At 37.0% G+C, this 19,149-nt stretch overlaps 2 protein-coding genes across 8 annotated transcripts in view; both read left to right on the plus strand.

Moving 5' to 3' along the window:
* LOC127416095 (FH1/FH2 domain-containing protein 1-like) overlaps positions 1–5,647 on the plus strand; it is a 72,720-nt gene extending 67,073 nt beyond the window's left edge. For 6 of the 7 annotated variants that reach the window (XM_051655237.1, XM_051655253.1, XM_051655260.1 and 3 more), the window contains 2 exons: positions 1,290–1,466; positions 2,101–5,647. In XM_051655237.1, the coding sequence (XP_051511197.1) occupies positions 1,290–1,466; positions 2,101–2,180 (257 nt within the window). In that variant the 3' untranslated portion in view covers positions 2,181–5,647. The remainder of the gene's footprint in view (positions 1–1,289; positions 1,467–2,100) is intronic. The other variant, XM_051655246.1, reaches the window with a different exon arrangement.
* A 625-nt stretch (positions 5,648–6,272) lies between these two features.
* Positions 6,273–19,149, plus strand: part of LOC127416142 (sodium/hydrogen exchanger 5-like) — a 42,562-nt gene continuing 29,685 nt past the window's right edge. The window contains exons 1-3 of the mRNA XM_051655309.1: positions 6,273–7,175; positions 13,854–14,156; positions 15,158–15,321. Coding sequence (XP_051511269.1) covers positions 6,839–7,175; positions 13,854–14,156; positions 15,158–15,321 — 804 coding nt within the window. The 5' untranslated portion in view covers positions 6,273–6,838. The remainder of the gene's footprint in view (positions 7,176–13,853; positions 14,157–15,157; positions 15,322–19,149) is intronic.

Consider the following 19,149-nt stretch of genomic DNA (forward strand, 5'->3'; position numbering starts at 1 on the left):
GTTCTTACCTCCAAGTGGACTTTAGTTTCAAGCCTGCTCTTACAAACCTGCTTTTAGGTGAACCAAAACACCTTTATTAGTGGGTTCAGATTTGTTTGAACAGAACAATAGAAGGTAGCTCCAGATGCAGAAGTGCAACACAAGTATAGTGGGGTTACCCAACACAGATGTTAATCAATGTCCTAACAACCCAGTTTTTAGTTTAAACTCCATTTAAAATCATTATGCCTCATAAAGGAGTAATTCACCATAAAAAGATAATTCTGTCTCACCCTCGTGTCTTTCCAAACCATATGACCTGTCTTATGCGGAACACAAAAGGAGATGTTTTAAGCAGTCAGTTTTTTCATACAGTGAAAACCTTAAATTTAAGTCATATTTCAGTTAAAATCTCGACGTCTGTTGCACGTTCATGAGCACTATGAAGGAAGCTTGTGCCTTGCTTATGAACAGATTCCTTTTAAGCACTCATGAATGCGCAGCATACTTCAAGATTTTCACTGAAAACTGACTTAAATTTCTTGAACATTTGGAATATGATGCACAAGTGGCATGAGAAACTTTTATCATACCTTTTTTGTACTTTTTTAAAGCTTTAAAGTGAGGCACAGCCATTGTATTGGAAAGACGGACTGTAATATGCATTAAAACTCTCCTTTTGTGTTGCGCATAATTCATACGGGTTTGGAATGTCATGAAGGTGAGACACAATTTTCATTTTGGGGTAAGCTATTCCTTTAAATGCTATCAACGTTGCTTTACAGTGTTCTTATTAGGGATTTTAATCTTTGTAGAGATTTTTACCTGTGGCGCTGACACTCCTCCAACATCACCTACCCTTCAGGGGAATGATGAAGGTAGAGCAATTGCATGGATGTGTACTTTCTTATTAAATAAATATTAATATTAATGAGAGCATTAAGGTTGGGTCATTTGATCTCACAGAAGGGTCTTATGACTCTGACAGTGCTCCTACTTCACCAGTAGAAAGCCAATCAACACAGGAAGCCAATGATGAAGGTAGAGCTACCGCGCAAGCTGCATGGAGTGGGTTTGCTGAACTAATAGATTTTTGGAGTAAAATATATAATTGCATCCTTTTTCAGTGTGGAGAGAATATTACTCTATTGAAGTGGTAGGTTTTTGCTGGCTAACTGTCAGATCAATCATTACAACATGGAAAAAAAAAAAACATCAGCCTGCTAAAAAATGAAGCCGGCCTCAGTCATTTAACTGATCTTGGACTTATTTCTATAAGAATCAAGAATATTGCTCTTGAAATTTTGAAGCAGGTTTCGGCAGGGCTAGTACACCGACGTCTGCAGCCAAAGAAGACAGTGCCAGCTCACAGGATGATGCCACAGATGAGATCATGGATCGTCTGGTTAAGTCCGTCACCCAGAATCCTACAGAGAGGGCATCTAGCCCAAAAACGCGGAAACGCTCACGGCTTAACAGAAAGTCATGTAAGTTCATTTTGACAGTCAACCCAAATAAGAGATTTTTTTATTATTTCTTTTGACCACTGAACTTTATAAGTATTTTTGACAATTGTTGTAGCCGTAAACCTGGGGGATAGGATTAAGGATTTAGTTCACTGTTTGCACACAACAATGTCTGTGTCCAAAACACAACGTAATCATGCTTCAACCATTCCTTTCTTTTCAAAAGTGCCTAAATCTCCCTGTCAGATCCAAATATTGGCACACTTCTGCTGTTTGTGCTAGTTTAACCCACCAGACATCTCATTAATCGAACACCAAAAAAGAGCCTCGTAGGGCACATTCTTGCAATTGTACTTTTAAAAAAGGAAACTGAAAGCACACAAACCTCCTAGCCTGAATAAATATTCTGTGCATCTGAGACTGTGAGGTTTATATATGAAGTGCTTAAACTTTTAAATTCCTTAATTTACAATATCATTGTAGTGGATTTTAAACATGATTCTCTATGTATTGGTGTGAATGGGAGGTAAAGTTTTAACATTGTATGCATTGTTTTTCTGTGTGGAAAGGGCATACCAAAATATACGTTAGTACTAACATTGAGTTGCTTGTTTTGTAAACATTTGGTCTTAATAGTATGCTGTGTATGTTGCAGTGCGGAGGACTTTGAAGAGTGGACTGAGTGTGGATGTGGTGCAAGCCCTTGGCCTTGGCAGTCCTAACGGGAAAGTCTGAAAACACTTGCAAGGCGGGATTGAGGCCTTAAAGGAATGTTCCGTGTTCAATACAAGTTAAGCGCAATCAAAAGCATTTGTGGCATAATGTTGATTACCACAAAAATAATTTTTGACTCGTCCCTCCTTTTCTTTAAAAAAAAAAATAAATAAAAAAAAAAAAAATCGAGGTTACATTGAGGCACTTACAATGAAAGTGAGTGGGGGCCAATTTTTTAACATTTAAAATACTCACTTTTTCAAAAGTATGGCCTCAAGACATAAATGTGTAAACATGATTTTAGTGCGATAGCCAATTTTACAACTTCGTTACCATGACAATGTAATGTCAACAAACCCTAAAACAACTGTAAAAATGTCAATTTAAACAACTTTACAGCCAAATAATACATGAGTTTTAACAGAAGAATTCATGAAAGTGCTTTTATAAAATTATATGTTTCACTTTTCTGTGTATAAACCCTCCAAAAATTGGCCCCATTCACCTTCATTGTAAGTGCCTCACTGTTTTTTTTTTTTTTAAAGAAAAGGAGGGATGAGTCTAAATTAATTTTTGTGGTAATCAACATTATGCCACAAATGCTGTCGACTGTGCTTAACTTGTATTGAACCCGGAACATTCCTTTAAAGAGGCCTGTGGTAATGACAGGAAGAACTGTGATGACAAAGGGATCTTCGCTGAAGACGGTTTCTGAAATGTTTGCAACTAAAATTTTATCTACCAATCTGAACAATCCAATGGATGAATTGTCCAGTTGTTTGTCTTTTGGTTTTATCAGAAATACAAATAGCTGCATTAATTCTGCATAACTATAGAGAAACATGAACTGTGTGCATGGTATCCATTAAACATATCATGTTTTGATTGGTGCAAACTTTAAATTGCATAGTATTAAATGCCAGCCTAAGTTTACTGATGTAGCAGAAATGCATATATGATACAATGATGTAAGATGTTAATTATTTTGACCAGATGCAAGTATATTATTTTGTATAGAGATTGATTGGTGCATAATATATCAGTCAAATATGTTTTAGGGGTTTGAAGGGAGTGAGCCAATAGAGGGCACTTTTTAAGTTAAAACAAGCATTTTTAGAGATGGAACTTTTTATACTTTTTGGAGACCACTTTGCCATTTCTGCTACAATGGCTCAACTCAAGGTTAGGATCTTGGAAGCCAGAAACTGGTCCTAGATCAGTGCAATAGGGTAACTCTAACACACTGGTTGTTGGCACATTAATAAAAGCCTAACCCCAGATTAAACTGCACTGCCAGTAGTGATTGACTATTGAACACTCAGTCTTGGACAAGGTTTAATGTGTGTCTGAAAAGCTGGCCTGTGTGCTCCTGGGAAGCATTCAAGCTTGTATCATGACTCCCAAGGAGATCTTGATTAGAGAGGACATAAACTAGGATGCATGTTTGTTTTTCTTTTATCACAGCATTCTCATGATATGCTTGTGGATGCTACATACAATACTGGACAGTGCTGTATTCTGCTGTATCACGATTTTGACCTGATATTTCTTATTGTGGCAGGGAGATAATGCTTTCAAGCAGGTTTTTATTTTAAGTCACTTAAAGGTATATTCCGGGGTACAATACAAGTTAAGTTCAGTTGCCAGCATTTGTGCCATAATGTTGATTACTACAAAAATTATTTCTACTTGCCCCTCCTTTTCTTTAAGAAAAGCAAAAATCTGGGTTCCAGTGAGGCACTTACAATGGACGTGAATGGGGCCAATCCATAAACATTCAAATACTCACTATTCCAAAAGTATAGACACAAGACATAATATGTGTGTTAACATGATTTTAGTGTGATAACATCGCTTATTAACCTTTTCTGTGAAGTTATAGCCAATTTTACAAACCTTGGTATAACGATGTAACACCGCATACTCTAAAATTAATGTAAAAATGGTGATTTAAACAACTTTACAGCTCAAATAATACATGAGTTTTAACAGAAGAATTAATGTAAGTGCTTTTATAAAATTATAAGTTTCACTTTTCTGCATTTAAACCCTCCAAAAATTGGCCCCATTCATTTCCATTGTGAGTGCTTCACTGTATCTTTGATTTTTGCTTTTTTTGTTGTAATCAACATTATGCCACAAATGCAGTCAATTCAGATTTTGGATAGTTCAAGTTTCACAAAACCTTTTATTTTAGTTCTAGCACTGTGACCGTGTTGTGCATAAGTTGTGGTAAAGGAAGAACTTTTCTATTGAGCATTGATCATGTTTGTTTGTTTTGTTGTTGTTTTTTTGTTTTTTTTTTACATTTAAGGATTTTTTTGGTGTTGCTTTTTGCACAGGGAGTTCTGCGGTAGGAATAGAGTTCCATATCACTCCAAGTCACTCCAGTGTTTTATGTATAACCTTATAATCTGTTTGCATGAGTGCATGTGTTCTTCACTCTGAATTTATCACTTTTAGTGTGTTCCAGTGATGTGCGTTCATATCCACATTCATCACAACTCTTGGCATCTGAACAACAATAACTTTTAATGTCAAAGGATTCTGTCTGCTAGTACTTTATGATAAATGTTATATGAGTTGATTGAAATGACTTTGATTAAAAATTCTGTTTCAAGTTGACATGTGGGCCTTGAATCCAAGAGAGGGAGGGGGTTATGCACACACATCCAGCACTTCTGCAACAGGTGCTGGATCAGGTCAAAAAGCATTGAAATAAAACTGAAGTGGATTGGCACACTGTTTAATTATTCCCTTTTATTCATTTAAAAATCACAGCAACATTTCGATCAGAATGATTTTCGTCAGGCACACATCAATTTAAGTACTTTTGTTACAACTAAACACATCATTATGTTCACCTGTTAATAATCAGGGTCAATTATCTCATGATCACTCAATGAGAACAATCAATTCAAACGTCAGCAAAACATACACCAGTCTCCCACAATTACAAACAATTCACAAACATCAGTGAATCACATGATTGTAAATGTCACAATTTAAGTAAAAACGTTTAAAACAACAAATATCAGACAAAGGTCTAAGTCAAACAAATACAATCACCAATACAAAGGTAAATATTATCCCAAAAAGTCAATAAGTCACAAGAACGGATGGATCTCAAAATCAAGTCAAGACCCTTAGGATACAAAGTGCTAAGTGTATAAATATAATAGGTCTCTCTTTTTAATAAAATGTTATTAACATCACCCCCTCTTCTGTGTGATTTGACATGTTCAATACCAATGTATCTAAGAGTTGAAAGATTGTGTTTTTTCAAATTACAATGAACTGCCACATGATTCTTTTGATCATTTGTATGTATGTATACATGTCACACATGTTCCCTTGTTTTTAGAGCACGTTGTGTTTTTCCAATACAGGCTAATCCACAAGGACATTTAATCATGTAAACAACATTCATTGTACAAGTGATCCAAGGACAGATCTTTGTTCAAAATTAAATTCAATGTTTTCTTACACTTTGCTATTTTTATTAATTTTTTGCTTCTGGTCCATCTTACAATTAAGGACAGATGTCCACCTGGGGGAGCGTGTGTCAGTTTAATTGAAATTAGTTTGCATTGACAGTAATTTTATACTTTAATCGATATATGTATCAGTTTGAGTGATATATTTATAGCTACAAATATTTTTGGACTGCTTAAAGGAATATTCTGTGTTTAATACAAGTTAAGCTCAATTGACAGCATTTGTAGCATAATGTTGATTACCAGGGGGAAAAAAATAGTACCCCCCCCCCCCCCCCCATTAATTGAAGTTACAGTGAGGCACTTACAATGAAAGTGAATGGGGCTGGGGTTTAAAGGCGGAAATGTGAAGCTCATAATTGTATAAAAGCACTTACATTAATTTTTCAGTTAAAACTCATGTATTATTTGAGCTGTAAAGTTGTTTAAATAGTCATTTTAGGGTTTGTTGACATTGCGCCGTCATGGCAACAAAGTTGTAATTGGATATAACTACACACAAAAGGTTAGTAAGCGATTTTATCACATTTAAATCATGTTAACACACATATTGTTTATGTCTTGCGTCTATACTTTTGAAACAGTGAGTATTTTAATGTTTACTGATTGGCCTCCATTCACTTCCATTGTAAGTGTCTCACTTTAACCCAGATATGTGCTTTTTTTTTTTTTTTTTTTTTTTTTTTTAAGAAAAAGAGGAACAAGTCGAAATACATTTTTGTGGTAATCATCATTATGCCACAAATGCTGTCGATTGAGTTTAACTTGTATTGAACACGGAATATTCCTTTAAATGACTAAATGGGCGTTTTGATTGGTTATCCTCTCATGGAAAGTACTAGTGTTTACAATCAACTTATTTGCCCTTTATGGACTTTTCTTTTCTAAGAACATGAAAATGGGCTTATAAAGATGCTTTCAACGCGAGTAGTGCTCACCGGTGCTTGAGACACGCTATTTTGATGAGGATGGTGAGTGATGACGCTTTATTAAGAGCCCTCGGTCCCCGCGTGCACGGTTGAATCACGTGTTCACATACGCAGCTGCACCTTCGCGAGTTACCGGCTAGTGGAGTGTGTTGATGTTGTAAACCGGTCACAGGGCGTCCCGCGAAGAGCTTGCTGGCGCAATAGGACTGTATAAAAGAAATGAAGATGACAGACCGTTGAACACACCGAGAAGATGCTCTGCGTGAGTTTGCTCCTGTTGATAACGGTGGCTAGTGATGCAGCGACTGACCTTTACGTGACAAGAGCATCTCTCCCACCAGAGCTGGTCGTCAGCGCCGCACCTGCGGTTACATCCCCCACCGGCTCCCGTTATACTCCAGACAGGTACGGGCGTCCCGGGATTGTGCTCGCCCGGTCTGCGGAGGAGCCGGCCAGCACGAGCACAGAGGACGGAGAGTCCTCTCACCTCCATGGAGGGGGTTACAAGATAGTGCAGTGGGAATGGAGCTACGTGCAGACACCTTACATTATAGCCATCTGGCTTTTGGTTGGCAGTGTGGCGAAAATACGTAAGTTCAGTAATAAGTAATGACGTTCAAGCCTTCTCGTGATATGTTACCGTTTAAATTAAAGCTACATATCCTACACTGGCTGTTGGATTGAAATTACAAGCAAAGTACTGAAAGTTGAGTGTGTTGCAGACGTGAATATGTGTGTTTTTATTACAGTGGACCAGCAGTACAACAGTGCGTAAAACGCGCAAGCCACCTGCGTTTCAATTCCAGTCAGTAAATGACGGACGCTGGAAGTTGCCAAAGCAATAACGCTCATACATTAACACAGGGACATGTGCTTCACTGATCATAAAAAGGGCTTTTAGCAGCCCAGGAGATAAGCGAACGGATTCAATGAGAGTCGTGTATGGTTTGGAGAGTGACAGTAACCGCGTCCTCTGATTGGATATGACTCATCATCTTTTCAGCATCAGTCTCCCACTTATGGAGGACAAAACCTGCCAAAATAATAAATAAATATACTACCTAAATAAATAAATCCATATGTTTGTGCATATACAGAGGAGGAGATAAACAAATAATTAAATAAATACATTTCCCCAACCGTTTTATATTATATTATTTTTGCATTAATATATATATATATATATATATATATATATATACATGTGCCAGGAGACATGCAAATAAATAAATAAACGCACCCATTAAAGGTGCACTCAGTAATTTTTTCCTTATTAAAAAGTGTAACTCCTAAAGACATGAATTGTAATTTTGCAATATATGTAGAAAATCATGAGCACTCACATTAAAATGAAGAATCCAGTCCTATCAGTAATCTTATAAAAGCTGTTTTATTCTACACGGAGACGGTCGGCACATGGGGGCTGCCATGTTAGACTCACATGATCAGCCAAATGCTACTCACTTAATCTCATTATAATCATGGCTGACTGTGAATACTAAATTTCTACAATGTCATCTGAAACTGAAAACTATTGATTTTAAAAGATTTTAAAGTGTCAATGTAAGTCCAAGATGACACAAAGACAAAAGTTACTGAGTGCACCTTTAATGCAAAAATGTAAAAGAAATGCAAAATTGGAAGTTGATTATTTCTATATATCATTCCATATTTATTTTCCTTAGTGCAACATGCTAATGAGAGGATGTCAATCAAACATCACTTGGTGTAATTTATGACACTATTGGCTGATCACTGTAAAAGTGCTTCACTTGACTATGACATTATAATGACATTACTAATTTTCACAATCAATGAATTAATAAAAGTTTAGCAATGGATCTCGCTTTGACGATTTGACAACTATTCTCTGCCTCGCCAAACAACTCTGCTATCGACCTTCTCTCCGTCATGGTGAAACTGCAAACTCCCGCCAAACCGTTGCACTTGAGTATCTACCTGGAAGTTTGACTGATACCTGAACAGCTGTTGACATCCTCTCTTTAGCATGTTGCATGAAGGAAAATAAATACGGAACTGCATACAGAAATAAATGAAGGATTAAAGAAATATAGAAATGTACAATTAAAAATAAATTTTCAATTTTGCATTTCCCCAACCATTTATTTATGTTTTATTTTGTGTTATTTTTGCAGAGATAGGTTTGTTTATTTATGTATTTATTTAATTATTCATATAGCTCCTCACACATTTTATTATTTATATATTTATCATGCATGAATATGATTTATTTATTTATGTGTTTGTGCATTTATGTATTTGTTATTTTTGCAGGTTTCGTCCTCCATATACAGTGTTTATTTGTGCTGTAATCAGTAGCAAGGTGAGAGTTCAGAATTATCAGTGCTATCATGGGCACATTAAACCAACAGATCCAGGGAACAAGAGTCAGATGGGCTGTTCATGCCACATGAAAAGGTCATGATGAGGTTGTGGAATGGCAGATTCAGCTCACAGAATGCTTAAGATTGGTCTGCCTGTTAAATGTAGCATTTGTGAACAAAATATGTTGAGAAATGTGTGTTTTGTGGTGTAGTTTACTCATGAAAACATTCACAAAATGCACTGCGCATGTATTTGCACGTGTGGGTGTCTCTCAGGCATCCCTCCAGTTTTAATAAGACATGCAGATCATCTAGTGCTCAATCATCTGTTTCTCTGGGATTCATTTGGCACGATAACACCATAAAAATTCACTCTTGAGTATTTGCCTTGCATTTGGAGAAAGTTGCACTTTCTGAAGCACCTGCAGGATGTTCAGCTGATTTGCAGTGCTGAGTGCACACAGCCTGAACAGTTGTTGAGAGAGAAATGCAACATGTCATCCACATCAGTGACAAAAACACACAAAAAAGCGTTGTATTCCAGGTAATCGTCATAGCTGCCTTAAACTATCCTTAAACTATTTCATGGTTATAGCACTGATATAACATTGTAACAGTTTGACTGAGATGAGCATGGTGTTGTTAGATGAATTGTGGTTGTTTGTCATTGTGGCACCTCCGCTTTATTAAAGGAATATTCCGGGTTCAATACAAGTTAAGCACAGTTGACAGCATTTGTGGCATATTGTTGATTACCACAAAAATTTATTTTGACTCATCCCTCCTTTTCTTTAAAAAAAGCAAAAATTGAGGTTACAGTGAAGCACTTACAATGGAAGTGAATGGGGCCAATTTTTAGAGGGTTTAAAGGCAGAAATGTGAAGCTCATAATTTTATTAAAGCACATTAATTCTTTTGTTAAATTTCATGTATTTAAATCGTTGTTTACTGGGATTACAGTGTTTACTGCTTACATCATCATGGCAACGAAGTTGTAAAATTGGCTTTAACTTTACACAGAAAAGGTTAGTAAGCGATTTTATCACACTAAAATCACGTTAAGACACATATTGTTTAGGTCTTTCTTGTGGCTATACTTTTGAAACAGTGAGTATTTTAATATTTATGGGTTAGCCCCATTCACTTCCATTGTAAGTGCCTCACTTTAACACAGATTTTTGCTTTTATTAAAGAAAAGAACATTAAGGGGCCTGGGTAGCTTGAATCCAGGGTGTGCTGAGTGACTCCAGCCAGGTCTCCTAAGCAACCAAATTGGCCCGGTTGCTAGGGAGGGTAGAGTCACATGGGGTAACCTCCTTGTGGTCGCAATTAGTGGTTCTCGCTATCAATAGGGCGTGTGGTAAGTTGTGTGTGGATCGTGGAGTGTAGCATGACCCTCGACATGCTGTGAGTCTCCGCGGTGTCATGCACAGTGAGCCCCTAAGATGCGCAGACTGACGGTCTCAGAAGCGGAGGCAACTGAGACTTGCCCTCTGCCACCCGGATTGAGGTGAGTAACCGCGCCACCACGAGGACCTACTAAGTAGTGGGAATTGGGCATTCCAAAATTGGGGAGAAAAAGGGATAAAATAAAAAAAATAAAAAAAAAGAACATTATGCGGAGGATAAAGTAATTTCTGATAGGAATTTTCTCAGCTTTTGTCCCACCAGTTCAGCCTTAGACAGGAAACAGGAATCCAGATGCTTATGCACTGATGATAATGACCTGTCTTGTCACTTTCATTTATCAGAGTATTGCATTCAGAAACACTCTTTCCCCCTTGGACAGATGACAGCAGATTTAGAGAACACACTCATGCAAAAATACATTCTCACATTGTTCAGTTTCTGAGTCATATGGGTAATTTAAAGCAGCACCCCTCTTACACACACACACACACACGTTGGTGCAGCTATCATTATGAGGACTCTCCATAGACATAATGATTTTTATACTGTATGAACTATAGATTCTATCCCCTAAACCTAACCCTCACAAAAAACTTTCTGCATTTTTACATTTTCAAAAAAACATAATTTAGTATGATTTTTAAGTTATCTGAATTATGGGGACACTAGAAATGTCCTCATAAACCACATTTATAGCAAAATACCCTTGTAATTACCAGTTTGTAACCTAAAAAAAAAAGTCCTCGTAAACCACCCAAACTGGCCCACGCACACACTCTTCAATGTTATTAAAGTTAATCAGATGTTATGGCAATCCACTTTATATTCCTAATTAGCTGTGCTAAAGTTCTGTCTCTATCTCTGAAAATTAAGGGTGTCGGTTCAATAGGGTTTATTATTCTCTCATTATAATTGCAATTATCTATGGACTTATATTCAGAAGTATATTGCAAGTTGCAATTTAAAAGAATGAGATCCTCTGATAAGAGTAGGAAACTGTGGACAAGAGTAGATATGCATTTATTTTAAATTCACACATTTGAAGGTCTTTGAAGGTCACGATTGTAATACCAAGTGGTTGAAGTGGGACACAGGTGTTAGTGTGCATGAATGGAATGTATCTGTAGGTTTCTCATCAAAACATATTTGTCTGTGTGTGTTTTTATGTGTGTGCATATGGAGGCATATGAATCTGAATAGTTTATTTTTGTTATTATGTTTGTTTATTTGTGCAAATGTGTTTGTGTAGATGTATAAGTATGCTTTTATGAGTCTAAGTCAGTGTTGTCCTTGTGTGAATGACTCACGGCAAGCATTGTTTGTTATGTTTCTTGGCAGAGGAGTGCACTCTGTTTTACCTCCTCCGCAAAATTACTCTGACTATGGAAACATGAATAATTCATGTCATTAGAGTCTTGGATTATCCTTTAATTATGTGTTTTAATGTGCTTTTACACATCAGATTACGGCAGGCGTTTGTTTAAATGCAAGTCGGATGCATACCTCAATCATAATTTTCTCTAGAAAATTGCTCCATTTAAACTTTTTAAAATCTATCAAATCACCTTTTTATTTGAAGGACAGTCATGCAAACACTAATTTCATGTGTTTGCCATCATGTTCAAATGATTTTCGTGAAGCATAGGCCTCATGCTTCAGTGTCCCGATCCAGAGAACTCCTGATTCATGATGATAAGGTAGAGCCAGGATCCTTTACCTGAGCATTAGGTATTACGGTGTGATTGTTCCCCTTTCTGATAATGAATCACATGGTCATTTGATATGTCTGACTTGTCAATGGAAACAGGTCATACTACATTTCCAAATGGAAATATGCAATCATGATCACATTTTACAGCTGCTCCACGGAACCACAGCAAGACTTTGCCTTTTTTTGTGTGAATTTGGCATGCAGTCAGCTTGTTCAGTTCTTGGCCATTTGTTGCATATTGAGTTCCTTTCCTCATGCTGCTGTTTGATATTAAGGTTTTTGTGTCAGCACACTGGCACACTTTCCATGTCATTGTGAGCGTTTGTGTCATTGTCAGAGTGGTGCTGTGTAACATTTCATGTGAAACCATGGTATGGAATTACAACTCCCACAATTTATGAGCTAGTCTTTAAATTAAGCTGGTGGGCCCTGATGTTTTTGCAACCTACAGTATGCATGGTGTTTATTTTAGTTGATTCTTTTAAGCATACTGGGTTTTACAATATTTATAAAATGGGGTCTTTGGCATGTGTATCTTAGTTCTAACAGTTAGACCTATTTTTATGATACAGTTTTTAACACTTGATGCATAACGTCCACCACAGTAGAAAGATCTTTAAAAGCCATTTGAACCATTCAGCGAGTGATGTTACACCTAACAACCATGGGCGACCAACCTTTGACCCTTTGACATAAATTTGACAGCATGGGCTTATCTATCAGAAACTGAGAGAATTGAAGAAACATGGACAGGGTTTTTCCAGCATTGAAGCAAATTTAATGAGCTTCGTCTCACGTTTGGCGCTTCAAAGGCACTAAATATTCTTCTCATCTGACAGGCGAATGTTTCACATGACTGTGTTCTCTGGAGCTCCGAAGTGCGTTCGAGTCCAGGAGGCTTTCCGATATTTGTGCTCCAGAGACAGGAGAGCTCAGAGCGGGATCACTCGCGCAACTCAATTATTTTTGACCCAGGAATTTATTAAAATGTGTGAGGTATCTGTGGTGTGGGATCACAAAAGCAGACACAGAGAATAAATATTTTATCTGCAAACTGTTTCGCATGACAATAATCACTCGTATAACAAGCTATCTGTTTTATCACCTCAAAATGAAGCATGCAAAAAAATATTATGAAAGCCAAAAGATGAACTCCGAACTAATTCGGTCATTTATTTATTTTGCAAGAAGTGATATTTATTTGATATTTATTTTCTTCAAGAAGTGTTTCTTTTCGTTGGATCTTTTTTTAAACTTTAAGTTTTATTTTCGTTGTCGCATTGCTTTGAGAAGATCTTAAGTTTCTTGAGGAAAGTTATATTATAGGAATATTAATATTGGTCAACAACATTTCAAACTGAAATGTGGCATACTGTGAAATTTAGCATTTTGGTAAGATTGATTTTTGAAAAAGAAAAATTTGGAAATAGTTATTGTTATGTTTAGAAATAAAAAAAGAATCATTAGCGATTTTTGCGTTTTTTATTTAATAATCCATGCATCAAAGGGTTGAAATCAAAGATGGAAGTTGTGTGTGACTGAGACTGTTTGCATTATTATACAGAGCTTGATGTAAAGTTACATTGATACCTGCAGGAATTCAGTGTATGTACATTATGTGCCAAGTCCAAAATGGAAATTCAGTTGATTTCTGCTGTCTTAGAGGACCCTTTGTTAAACTATATTGACATTTCAATAAAAGCACATTTACTACTCTTGTAATATCTGTCATTCCAAGTCATGCCATAATAACCTTCTAAAATTGTCTTTGTTCTCTCTTTTCCCTGCTCTGCAATCCTTAGTATTCCACTTCTCTCAGCGTTTTACCACAGCGGTCCCAGAGAGCTGTATGCTGATTCTGTTGGGTCTTGTTCTGGGTGCAGTGGTCCTAATCGCCAGCAAAAAGCAGCCTTATCAACTGGACCCAGGGCTCTTTTTCCTCTTTCTCCTGCCGACTATAGTGGGGGATGCTGGGTATTTCATGCCAGCACGGCTCTTCTTTGACAACTTGGGTGCTATTTTGATGTATGCTGTGGTAGGCACATTGTGGAATGCCTTCTGCACTGGATTCTGTCTCTATGGAGTCAAGTTGGCAGGGGTCATAGGTGAGTTATTATGGAGTGTCAGTTCCAAATATTGAAATCAAATATTACACATCATAAACAATTCTTTGCTTAAACTGATGGTGCAAAGCATTTCTTCACAATAAACTATTCTTCAAGTAATAGAGTTAATTAACCTGTAGGTACTATTGTAGATATAGACTTGGCACATTAATATAACATAGAATTAAACTGATTTCTGGTCATAAGTGTGAGAATATTGCCAGTTTTACAACTGTTTTGCAATTTTTAATCCATATTTCCAAAACAGCAGAACTGTGTGTTCAGGTTATAAGAATTTTTTGTCCTATATACACCTCATTCAAGGTAGCGCCATCTTTTATTTTTTATGGGAATGAAAACGTGGTTGTGAAAGACAGACGTACCGTCTCTTCAATTACATGTACTGTATAATGCTATCTTTTTTATATTTTCCACAAATCATGTTTGGATTTTCTGTCTACTGAAATTTCTTGGAAAGATATTTTTTCAACGTTTCGTCAGCGGAATAATCCAAAAACACTTTAAACCACTGTTCAACCACTGTATTGAAGAGATTGTACATCTCTCCCTCAAATCCTCGTTGTCATTACCATCAAAAATCAAAGATGGTGCTGCTGAGAATAAGGTCTATGGGAGTCATTACTGCCCTATTAAATTTTTGATCTAATAATACCATGTGGCTTGGATCTGGTGTAAGATTGTTGTAGAACCAAGAAAGCTAGTAAGTAGTCATTTAGCTGTCACTTTCATCCAAAGTGACTTGCAGTGCATTTATTACAGTGACAGTTCCTCTGAAGCATCCTTTGGTATAGTGCCTTGCTCGAAGGCATAATGTTGATAGCTCATGAATTGTCACATTTTGGCTTTAAACCTATAACTTTTGGCTACCAACCTACACCACACCACCAGAGCTGCGCAATGGTGCATTAATAATTCTGAATAAATTAGTTGTAATCATTGACTGCCATTTGTTTTTTTTTTTTTATGCTGTGTGTTTGCAGATGAAAAAGTAGAGGCCGGTTTAATGGAGTTTTTGTTGTTTGGAGCTTTGATCTCAGCTGTGGATCCTGTAGCAGTGATCGCTGTCTTTGAAGAAGTCCATGTGAATGAGATGCTCTTTATCATTGTCTTTGGCGAGTCACTGCTCAATGATGCTGTCACTGTGGTGAGTCGTGATGTTTTTGATCATATCCTCTGTGTGTCTCTTATTGGTAACACTTTACAATAAGGTTCCATTTGTTAACATTAGTTAACAACATTAGTTAACATGAACTAACAATAAACAATACTTTTACAGCATTTACTAATCTTGGTTAATGTTAGTTGCAAGATATAGTAATACATTTAAAAACAAAATGTATTAGTTAGCGTTAGTTAATGCACTATGAACTAACATGAACTAACAATGAACAATTGTATTTTTATTAGGGCTGTTGATTTAAGGTGTTAATTTAGTGCGATTAATTATATCAAAAATAATGTGTTTAAAAAAATGTATGCAATTAATCATGTCCCCGGACCGTAATAAGGAATATTAATTACGTCTGAGCAATTCATCATGGAGTACCACCTGTTTCTCCAGGGAGCAGTAAACTCGCTGTATAGGCAACGCACATCTTATAATATACAAACAGAGAACAAACCACCAGTTGCGATTTCTCGGGGCCAGCAAAGCCTTCTCTGCTGGCGTAACATGCTTAATAAATAAATATTTTTTCATCCTTTCACTCTCATTGACCTTTTTACCTATGTATTTTCAATCACTTTCCACTCCTAATTAATCTACAAACGAACAGCAAAAAACAAAAACATTTATCCAATCAGAGTTACAAGCAAAGTGTGACAACTGTTTCACAAATCGCATGCCCGAAGCCATGCCCCTTAGCCAAAGCAGCACATGAGTCTGAGCTCCACCCCATCAGGCCTTCAGAATTTCCACAGAATCCCTCAACACTGCAGTGAATAGGCATCTAAAGTCAGATTGTCAATCAGATTGATTTATTTGTTCTTGGTGGGTGTGATCATTAGGATATGTTCCAGTCGAGGCCTTCTAGTTGTTCTTGAGTGACGCAATCACGCTTTAAGTGAAGTACGTAATTTGAAAGCGAAGAGCACGAGATCTTGCTGACGAGTTGGCTGTCATCACTGCTGTCATCACCATTGAGAAAGAGATCCTTATGGATTTAAAAACCTAAGATGTTCTGCATGATCGTGTGATTGGTTAATTAAACAGGAAAGGAGGACTGATTTTCACTTCAAGCAAATTGGTAAGTGCTTTTTGCATTGTTAAAGCAACATCAGGAGTTTTCTAAGTGTAAGTCAGGCTGCTTGAGCATTCAGTGTCGGATTAAGTTTTGAAAAGTAACCATGTACCCTGACGAAACAAAATTTATTGCAAGCAAAATTTGTATCGCAAATATAATTAAAGAGCTTTTTCTTGGTATTAGACCTCCTTGGTTCTGGCTTTCGTGCGTGGACGTGTTTTTAAAATTTCAGTTGGTATTATTAGTTGACTGCCACGTAATGTATGATGGGCATACGGTGTCTTATTCATTGTGAAACTGTGTTTTCTTAATGGCATGAATCACACTGAAGGCCTAGACTTAAAATGCACGGGCCACGGCTACAAACCACACTTACCGAGAGCAGACAACACAAGATGAGAACACGTTCTTGCGTACAATCACAGCTTGATGTAGCTCAAATCAGAATACAGGGATCTCAAGACGTGTTTTTCTAAGTATCAAACTTTGTTTAACTTTACACAGCGACCTAAAAATGCTATGTTTATGATGCGACGCAACCAAGACACTCCAAAAGTATCCCCCCGCTCAACAACTTTTGGGCTGATTTCTCTTCCCAGTCCGCCCCTGCATCCATCTGACGCAGGTGTAGACGTGTCCTTAGACAAGCCCTTATAATAAATCTCGGACTGATTGATGAATTAAATTGCAAAATGGATTGCTGTGAACTGTAGATCAATGATAGGCTTATGTTCAATAATATGGAAATAAACAATATATTGTATTCTAAAGCCACTTTTTTGTATTGTCTAATGCTTCACTTGTGTGCCAAAATAATGTAATGCATTTTAATTATCTGTATTATTTTTTATCATATATATTTTTTTAATAATTATTTAAATATAACTAATTATAATTATTTAATCATTATATATTGAATTATTGTTATTTGAGGGGCTTTCTCAGCAAATATTTATTCATGCGATTAATTTGATTAATTAATCGGCATACTGTGTAAATAATTCGATTAAAAATCTTAGATTATTAAATGCTGTAAAAAAATAATTGTTCATTGTTTGTTCACGATACCTAATAAATTAACTAATATTAACGGATGGAACCTTACTGTAAAGTGTTGCCCTCTTATTTGCTTTGATCTTGAACCCTGTATAAGTAAGTTAGTAAGTTTTTACGATGTATCAACCAAGCATGGACTACATGACTAACACGCTAACAGCAGAGCAAAATGCTCATTGCTGTGAGTTAGGAAATGTGAAAAAGAAAGAGAGTGAAAGTAAGGTGTATTGTGTATTTATTTGAATGAACTGACAGATACAGAGGCCCTAGTAGAACACAGGCAAGCACAGTTCTGTACTCAAAAATACATCATAAGTAACATTTGTTATGAAATTAATGCAAGGAAGTAACAAAATTGTAAACCTACTATATATTAATCGACCCGTGTCCATAGATAGTCAATCTCTGTCCTGACCTAATTGGTATTAGAATGTTTTGACATGTTTACCTACTTACTATAATTATTTTCTTGTGGACATCTAAGAGGTAGTGAATTAAATAGCTCAAAGAGAGCTCAAGGGAGATGAAGAAAATCTTTCCATCCTTCTTGTTCTCTCTGTTCAATCATCTCTTTCTCATTCCACGCATCTCTGTTGTTATGGTAACCTTTTACCAGAAGACTCTGTTGTTACGCCGACATTATTTTGTTATAAGACATGTAAAACATTGATTTACTGTGTTATAAGACATGTACAACATTGATTTACTTGCTCTGGCATAGCAAATTGATAGTAAATGGCTTTGGCTAAGGCATTGCTATTGAATTATCCAAATCATTTCCCTTCATTCCATGTAATTTTTATATAATTACTGTGTGGATAAAGCTACTAGTCAGAGCTAAACTGATTAAGTGTTAGTTATTTATGCTGTATATTGTTGGTGGAGTCACATTTGTCTCACTGTCAAATCAGCTAAAGATCAAGTTTGTTTGGATGTGGACTGGTATGGTGTTCTAGAACTGGTTTTCAATTGGTTTTGCTTTAGGATCTAGATTGTGGCGGTTGTGGAAGCGAAAACCCGGGTGTGGGAGGACTTTAGGAAGGCCATGGAGAAGGACTTTTGGTCAGAGCCAAAGAGGTTCTGGCAAAACGTAAGATGGCTCAGGCATGTAAATCAGGGTTTTGTCCAGGCCGTTGTTGGCTTGGGCTGGGAACTGCTGACCTTGCCTGCCGATATAGTTGAGCGGTGGAAGGAACACTTTGAGGAACTCCTAAACCTGACCAACACGCACTCTGTGGAGGAGGCAGGGATGGAGTATTTGGGGGGTCAATGCCCATTTCCCTGGCAGAGGTCATTGAGATGGTCAAAGAACTCTGAAGTGGCAAGGCGCCAGGGGTGGATGAAATTCGCCCTGAGATGCTGAATGCCCTGGATGTTGTTGGGCTATCATGGCTGACTGCCTTTTCAGCATTGCATGGAGGTTGGTGGCAGAACCTGGGGATTGGCAGACAGGTGTTGTGGTTCCCATTTTTAAAAAGGGGGACCTGAGGGTGTGTTCCAACTATCGAGGAATCACACTTCTCAGCCTACCTGGGAAAGCTTATGCCAGGGTTCTGGAAAGGGGACTCCATCCAATTGTCGAACCTCGGATTGAGGAGGAACAGTATGGATTCCAGCTCTTTACCTTAGCGTGGGTCATAGAGGTGGCATGTGAGTTTGCCCATCCAGTTTAC

The sequence above is a fragment of the Myxocyprinus asiaticus genome, chromosome 2 (assembly GCF_019703515.2).
Source record: "Myxocyprinus asiaticus isolate MX2 ecotype Aquarium Trade chromosome 2, UBuf_Myxa_2, whole genome shotgun sequence".
NCBI lineage: Eukaryota > Metazoa > Chordata > Actinopteri > Cypriniformes > Catostomidae > Myxocyprinus > Myxocyprinus asiaticus.